Raw genomic sequence first — 9,116 nt, 5'->3', positions numbered from 1 at the left:
AAATGCCAAAGACAAAAACTTAGGAAGGACATACTCTCATATTTTAAAACAAAATCCAAAGGCCACTGGGCTTTTATAAAGGAAGCCAACTGTAGGACTAATAATCCTAAACTGAATTCACCTGGCATTTTAAAATTTACTAAGTGCAAATGCTCATAATGTCTTATCCACAGAGTAACCACGGATGCATGGTTTCTTATGGTATTTATGTTTCAAGTTCTTTTATTTCAAAACAACATTTAAAAACTTGATAAACTGTGATTATTTTCTGAGTTATGTCCCCAGTGGTTACTGACAATCCACTTGCTCTCTTATGTGTAATATGCAGCGATGAATGAAAAGGAGGCTGTCTTTAATGGTTCTGCCTGTGCAGAAGAGAAAATGTATTCACACAGAAATTTCAGAGATGTAATCTATTTTGAAATCAATTCACTTTGTTTTTGTAGAAGTAGCACTGTATCATCCCTCATTACCTTTTCCTGGGAAGGGCTACACTTCAGCTTTGAAGTATGGGAACAGGTCATTCCCATCTAATTGATGGAAGGATACTCACTACATTCCCAAAGCAGAAAATTAGTGCAGTGAAAATTTCAATTATTATAGTGGAAAGCGCAAGTTTCTCTCGCGTATGTGTGTGTGTGTGTGTGCGCAAACATGCATACAATTGAAAAATTTAATCTGAATGTAAGGATGATTCTAGCAGTTCAGGTTGGGAGCTTCCCAGTACACGGGTGACAAATCCAATTAGAATTTTAGTCAGACAATATTAATTATCCTTTAGACACAATAAGTAGTCAGCCTGGATTAATAACAATTTTGTTTTATTTGGACAAAGGCACACAGTCTTTCTTGTTAGATTAAACACTTATCTATTACCTGCAATGGTAAGAATCTCAACATCATTTTTAATCTGGTATCACAAATAATATCACAACCAGTCCATGTTCAAAACTAAAATGGATATTTAGTTATTTATAGCTTAATGACGCTTCAACTTTTTAAATGCATAAAATGGATATTTAAAAAAAAAACAAACAAAACTACTCTGCATTATGATTACGAGACTATTTTCAGAGGAAAACTCAACTACCACAATTTTTCCAGAACAGAAAAATCACAGCTAGCCCTGAACAAGAACAGATACACCAGAAATTCAGAAATAAAAGCAAAAGGATTAAATTAACAAGGTAATGTACATCTGCTACAGTACAAGGAGAAACAGTAGGCAGAGATTTGCTATAGTAAGTCAACATACTTGGAAGATTATGAATGCTACTAAAATACATATCAAAGTCCTTTTTGTCCTGGATATAATATTTAAGTAGTCCTAAAGAAATGCTTAATGACAGAAGTAGAAATGCTTCTAAAAATGCTGGTGTCAATATCTTTTACAGTTATTACTCATGTGTTTCTTTCCCAATAATTGCGTTTCCTCTTGTCTACTAGCACTCATTTGTTTCAATTCACTGGAAATAGCCACAAAGAGCTTGCAGGAAAACATAAAAAAGCTGGAGTCGTGTAACTCTGCTCTCCTAACAAGATGTTACAAAGTAATGTGATCTCCACTATTCTTTTTGGTCTCTTTCTGGTAGCAAGTTTCCAAGCTGTAATGGTATGAGACAAGTTGAAAAGAACTTTTGATGTAGGTTAACCAGTTGTTTCCAACATACTAAGACCCCTGTATCTTTTGTACTGCTGATGCCAATCACAAATCTTTCCACAGCCAATTTTCAGTACAGCTGAATAAAAAAATCAAATCATTAGGTTATACTTCCTATTTTGGAAGTAATTTATTTATTTCTTGTTACCCTCTCTTCTCACGCTACCTCTCACATTCAGAGCCAATCTAACACAGAAATAATTCACCTCTAAAATGTGTAAATACAAATCTTGTAATGAAGTAAAAAAATTTTCTTGAAAGACAGAAAACACACTCATTTGCACAGACAGATTGTACTCTTTCGGTTAATCAAGTAACACTGAACTTAATTAAATGGCCATTTAATTATTTTAAAAAATGAAAAATGAGCCATTTTGAATTTCCTTGTTAAAATCACCAACATTTATATATGGCTGAACTTCTTTAGGGAATAAATCCCACAAACAGTAGTGCATATTATCAATGAAATATTTCTGCATAATTTTAACCTTCAGCTCTGGATGTACTGTATGTTTTCTATACAATAGTATGTGACGATAACAGGAGTATCACTGCATTATCAAAATAGGAATTATGCGCTGTTCATTATTAAAGTATCTTGAAAAAAATTGTCTTAATTGAGTTAGTCGATGGGATTAATTTTCTGTTTAGATTTTCCCAGATGACCTGTTACCCAGAAACACAGATGCTAGACCTAAGCAGTTTGGTATGAATTTTAAGACATGAAAGTTCAGAAATCTCCAAGAGACTTACCCATACGTTTAGCATTGCATACTAATGTGCCCCTCTCCCCCCAGAAAATCTCAACTAAAAATGATTTAGCCCAGGTACGTTAATACCCAGACTGATTCAGGAATCGTATAAGCCTTCCCAAGGGAGGTGGGTTCCCATTTACAGCAGTCTCTCTGCTTTTAAATCACACAATTAAGAACAATCAAGATTTTGGACTAGTAATGACATGGACATGGGTTAGTGAATTACTGATAAGGTAGCCAATTTAACACCTTCATATCACCTAGGATAAAATCTTACTCTATGTTTGAGCTTGAGTATAAGGGTACCCTACTGAAATAAACGTTTAATGGCAAGTAATGACTAGACAATTATTAACATTCTACATAATATATCATTTTTCCTAGAATCTACTAAACTTCTCTCATGAGCCTGATAATGTAAGTAAAAGAACTGTTACTGACATCCTTTTTTCCAAAAAGCCACCTAAATCTTCCAGACCGTCAGCTGAAGTGTTAAGCTTCAAGATACAGTTTGTGGCAATTTTTAAAACCATGAAGAGCTTTATGATTGTATAAAAATACACAACAACAATAATGTCCTGAGGTACTTTATCTGTGAATTCCCAACAGTTCCTTTGTTCACATGTTCTGCCTGAAGCATTACCGGTTTCAAATATCTGGAAACTTCCCTTGCCAGTACCTCTTCAAGGTAGGGTGTCAGAAGTACTTCTGCCATCTATTTCTGTCAGCTGGATGTCCAAGTTAAAAAAAACAATAAATTCTAATTTTGATGTTACTGCTACTAAGTTTTAGCCAACACACATGCAAACCAAGAATAGGTAATAGGAAGACAAGTAATTCTTGTTTATGTTCTTTGTTGTTCCTGTTCTTTGGTTTAAAATGTATATGAAATACAGTTTATGAAATCTCATTTACAACTTTGTATTACTGTGTGTTCTGCATTAACTCCTTAATGATGCTTCAATATGTTTGACATCCCATGCTGTAAATCGGTACGTGTATTTCCTACCTTGTACACAGAGAAGAAAACCAGATGTTCTTCCAGAGAAAGTTTCATATTTATTCAGAAGGCATACATCTCAACTGATTGTATTACTTTAAAAATTGAATTTCATGAATCTGATAAATAAGGGACTTCTTACTGTTTGAACAATACTAAAAGCAATATTCATTGGTGCATACTGTAGTTCAGAGGGCCTATATTACCCCCCCATACCATTTAAATCCCTGAGTAAAGGTTTTAAATGGTGTCCCATGGGATATCATCCACTGTGAAGGAAAACATCAAGGCATCCTAGAATATAATTGTCTTGAAAAATACTTTAAAGCTGTGAGAAGTTCCTCCCCATTAGAATACACAAATGCAAAATAACCTATATCCAAAACAATCCAAGGTGAACAATAATGCTTGGATTTTCATTTTTAAGAACTCTTACAGTCATTAAATACACATCATGAAAACAATTGGCAAATCTGAAAAGGTGATTGTTATTATATATTAAAGTTGCCTTTAAGTTTCAAGGTTACAAAAACTACACGCATGCAACTTTCTGACACCAAACTTCAAAATCATAAGAAAAAGCCTGGACTCTTAAGAAATGCTTCCATTTCTAGTGTCCTGACTCAAACGACATATATATTTATTCTGATCAGGAATTAAAAATGCTCTGTTACGACAAAATAAAGCACGTCAAATTCCAACCTAACAATTTTAACAACAGTACTGTTAACTGAGGTCTGTGGTTAATGTAAAGTGAAAATTTTGTCTAATGTCATGTTATAGAAAAATCAGTACACAGTCATGACTGGATTGTAACATCTAAATACGTGCTTTTTAAACATCTTAGTTTCAAATAAATGAGAAAACATTTGATGTTACAAAAGGGCAGGAATCACTTGTATGCCCCTCTACTTTGTTATTTACAAAAATTTTCACCCAGATTAAAAAAATGGATACATCAAAAAACCTCAAATTTTAAGATGACAACTTTAACAGAAGAGTATTGCAAAAGTGTCTTTGCTAAAATGAAAGCTCCAGGCTTTGTCTGTATTCTCAACACAGCAAACAAACTTGTCTGATAGCAAACTTGCATTTCATTGCTTAAGCAAAAGCTTTAAAATAAACTGCAGTGCACAACTTCAATATGATTCTAAGAACTCATTAATGCTGATACTACAGGTGATTTCATGGTTTTTTGGTGGTTTTGTGTTTGGGGGTTTTTTTTGTTTGTGGGAAGGGGGGTTTTGTGTGTGTGGTTTTTTGTTTGCTTTTTTTAATAAAACCTCCCCTACCTGCCAGAATACTGTTATACAGGAAAAAAAAAAATAAATGCTATCTTCTACTATTGTCAGTCTTTCAGATACAGTAAAAAAACCTCAACATAAAGGAGTTTTAGAGCAAGTAATCGACCTGCAAACTGTTATACATCAGTAATAAGGCATCCACTTTACAGCTGCTTAAACAAAAAAGGAAGTATTTCCCAAAATATATATTTCAGATCTGTGTAAACAAAGCTTATATGTATTGCTTCCGTTCATTTCAAAAATATACACCCACATGGTCTGAAAGTGATCTTGGTGCTATGAATTTTAAATTACTGTTATTTATCCAGATGTAATCTGAAGATACAAAATACATATTTTTGAACTTAGTATTTTGAAATATGTCAACAATTTTAATTATTCTTATGTGAATAGAAAGGTAAAAATATAGCCCAAATTTGATGCCACTTCATTGAATGAAGAAGTATGTACTATGAAAATAAACATTCATCTGGTTTCCTAACAATAAATATAAAGACAGTTATTATAACATACTGCAACACAGGAAGTATTACTATATTGACCTTAACATTCAATCAGTAGTTTTTAAATCTTTCCTCATTGAGGCTTGGATCTTCTACCTTGTCAGCTGTCCAACGACTTTTAAGAGGGTTTTATTTTCTTGCTTCAATTGTTCATTTTCATCTTCTATATCATCTAGGTCCTGTGAAAGGAAAAAGAAAAATAAACATTTATCAGGACACAAATACAAGCTTTCAAGTAGTAGCAGCGGGAATTCAGCATCTTAGCTCTGAAATGAAGAAGCTGGGGATGGAATGAATTACTGTGTCGCAGTAGCTACCCTTAAAACTGTTAAACTAGCCTTTTTCCAAATGTTACAGTAATTACAAGACATTAATATTATATTCCCATGTACCTTTAAATGGAAACGTATAGTCAAAACTGAAGCTACAGCAGGAATTAATGCATTAAGAAACCAAAATAGGATGGGCATGATTATTTCATTGGCACATACAGAGAGTGCATTAGTCAGCTCTTGCCACTGTTCCCCAGACTCTGCTCATCAGCAACTATCCCACTCACTATACACATCATCGGTTATTATTGCAAGATGACCTGTTTTATGTCTTAAATTAAGCATTCAACATTTTTAGAAAAAGTACTGCCTGTCCATTTTCTTCCATTTCTGTGAAAAATATTAAAATACATTTTGTAACTTGTTTGCTACTGAAAGAACAGACAGCATACACAGTAATAATGGGTGCTTAAGAGAATGATCCTACCCCAAATGTTTATTCCTCTTCCACTAATTACTAGATTTACCCAGATCCCATTCACTTCTTCACTTTTCTTTTCAAGCCTTTAAAATGAAAATCAGTGAAACTGGCTGTTCAATGTAAGCATTACTTCGGTAAAAATAATTTTACTGGGGGGTAGGCAAACAAAAAAACCATAGAAGAAACAGAATGAGAATGAGGGGGGGGGGGGGGGGGGGGGGGGGGGGGAAGAAAGGGAAGTGACATCAAGGACAGCACTTTCAAGAGGAAAATCGAAGTTGGGCAAAGAAGGAAGAATGAGGATTCTCATTTGAGATCTTAGATTCCTTTTGATGGAAGTCTACAAAACCCTACTGTTGCTATGCTACTTTGAGCATAAAACAGTAGTAGAGAAAAGATTTTCTCTGTCTTGTTTCTTCAAGTTGTTAAGCCGTGTTTGATATATGGAATCTATTTCCATATTTTTTTTTAGTGGGGTCATTCCAGAAGTGCATGCTAAAGACGTTGTGTTTAAACAGTATAATGATTTTCAAAAGCCTCTTGAGTTTGCCAGGCCAAAATCCATACCACAACACCTTCACAATTACTGTATTGTTTTTATAATGTGGAATCAAGAAATCAGTCACAGAAATTCCTCTTTGCCTCACAGAAGTAATGCTACATCACAATATGAATTCCAGGAAAAGCATTTGCCCACTCAACATAATAGATAAAAGTGACTTAAAACATCTAAACACGGAAAGTTTTGATGGATAGCTACTATAAATAGTTTACTACGTAATTGTAAGAAACAGACTTTGTTTTCTCTCTTGTGCAGTTCAGATCAATAATCAGATGGAAGGGACAATACATTTAAAAAAAAATGTGGGTTTTTTTTAGTTCAGTATACATAATTCTGTGTTTGAGCTTGTTCTCAACCTAGCCATCACATGTCTCAAAGCTTACCCCAAACCCTTCTGTTTAAAATACCGTAATTTGCTCAAAACAAAATATTAAAAGTCTGTGAAATGTTTATGCTGTAAAATTGACATGCCAAGGATTATTACAAGTAAGAGTTTCTTGAATATGAACCAGGAAAAATAACTAGTGCAGTTTAAATATCTATCAAAACAATGGACCAGGACATGCAGCTGTTTTTTGCCACTGAAATTTAAAGTTCCTTATTCAAAATTACCACACTAATTTATACTTATTAGTAAAAAAGATGCAATAGCATGAAGGCCTGGACTTCAGATACCAAAGGAACCAAGAACCACACAACTGACACTAATTGGATTGTAAATCCTCACTGACAGACTCTCTCCAAACACACATTTAACTACGATGACATCTTAGTAAGGTCAGAGATGACCAAGTGTAAACTAGTAGACAGTTGAACTTAGCCTACAAATATTTAAATGTCTTGAGATGCCTTCCCCTTCAGACATTTGAGGGTTTTATGAAGCAATTACCCCTTTCTTACAGAAAATGCAGCAGACATACTTTCAGTGGCTAACGTACTGAGTCAAAGAATGCCACATAGCAGAAAGCCTTTTCTGTTTCTCAATGTAAACATAGCTCATGTTCTTTAAGTATCTTTGTGATGCACTGACTGATGTCAGTAAAATCATATAGTTATACTGAATAAATATATTTAAAATGAGAAAAAGTCTGCCAAGAAATTTTCAGGATTGTTGGAAAAACAGGTTTTCAAGTGTAACACAAGATCTTTGCCAATCAAGGATGCATCCATGGCTGTGAACTCACTGAAACCTCTAGGAAAAGCATTTCTTTACATATGAGGGGTAAGCAGTCAGAAAGCTATGCAATAAATTGGCATTTTGAAGTTATTTAGGCTCTTTGACATTAAATTCTTTCTATATCTGCACAACTCAACATGCAATAACTGTCTACTTTGATGAACCTAAAAGATGGAGAAATACCATGAACGTGTGTAAATGCTCTAAAAGAGACCCCTATTTAGGTTGCCTACCAGCAAAACTTTTTAAAAAGATACTTGCATAAGCTCGGTTAAGTTTAGGCCTAAGGACATCTTTTTATGTGAGCAGAAAGTTGAAGATAACTGTTCTTCCATGTAAAGCATCCAATCCTGGTGCCAGGTCTACAGAATAACATTCCATGAAGAACAGATGAATATTCAAGTGGCTCTCATGTTCTCCGTTATGATAATAAACCTTAGGTAAATATAACTGCCCTATTAACTTCCAGAACTTTCTATCATGGGAATGACACCGTATTTCTGTAGCTTTTCCTATTATTCTAAACCTTTCCTCTTTCTAAATCCATATGAACAGCCAACATAGAAGCAATCATAAATCCAAGTGCTATCAAAGCTGCATCTGTTTTAACAGAAGCATCACTCAAGACATGGGTTCAAACTTTCATAAGGTGGTAAATTATTATACTAGTCATAAAGTTCATTTCATTGTTAAGAATATTGGCAGCTATTTCACTGTTAAGAAAAGCCCAAGGGATGCAAACATAAATAACTTGCACCGCAATTAAGCTAACAGACCGTGTTATAGCTATGATAAACGCTGACCTGATGGAGGAAGAAACCCTTATGCTCCTCTCCCTTTAAGAGAAGTTACCTAGGGAGCATCAGCCAGATGGCTTTGTGGATCTCATGGAAAGGTACAATTTTAGTTATTGTATAATAAAGAGGTTTTTGAAAGGACTATATTCTGGTTTGTGTTTTCTTTCCATACAACAAGCAGAAATTGTCTTCCTACTTAACACAGGCAAGACACAGGCACTGCTTGACTTTACTACAAATGTTCAAAGACTGTTTCTAGACAGACTCTCAATGGATTCCATTTAGGACATCATACCTCAAATACAGCAGTGAAAAATGACATTATTTCTGGAACAGAAAACCTCACTGTCATGGCCCTAAGACACAAAGTTTCAGTGATTTAGGTTCTTTTATTTGTTCTTTCTGACCCCTGAGTCAGGAAGTCAGATGTGAACAGCAGTATTAAGTATCTTTGCCATCCATTATGCAGGAGGAATGAATGCCTGCCTTGGCTGTAAAAGGTCATCAGCTTAGGTGTGACAGATTCTTTGCAGAATGGAAGAAGGCATAAAGACCAATTCCTCAATTAAAATAGAAATCGCTCCTAAACAGACAATACCTCGTTC

At 34.5% G+C, this 9,116-nt stretch overlaps 1 protein-coding gene across 2 annotated transcripts in view; it reads right to left on the bottom strand.

Moving 5' to 3' along the window:
- Nucleotides 1–804: 804 nt before the first annotated feature.
- The window catches only part of PAWR (pro-apoptotic WT1 regulator), an 84,575-nt gene continuing 76,263 nt past the window's right edge, over nt 805–9,116 (bottom strand). For both annotated transcript variants that reach the window (XM_055808599.1, XM_055808600.1), the window contains exon 7: nt 805–5,401. In XM_055808599.1, coding sequence (XP_055664574.1) covers nt 5,315–5,401 — 87 coding nt within the window. In that variant the 3' untranslated portion in view covers nt 805–5,314. The remainder of the gene's footprint in view (nt 5,402–9,116) is intronic.

Source organism: Falco peregrinus, chromosome 6 (genome assembly GCF_023634155.1).
Source record: "Falco peregrinus isolate bFalPer1 chromosome 6, bFalPer1.pri, whole genome shotgun sequence".
Classification (NCBI taxonomy): domain Eukaryota; kingdom Metazoa; phylum Chordata; class Aves; order Falconiformes; family Falconidae; genus Falco; species Falco peregrinus.
This window is presented reverse-complemented; position numbering and strand designations above follow the sequence as displayed.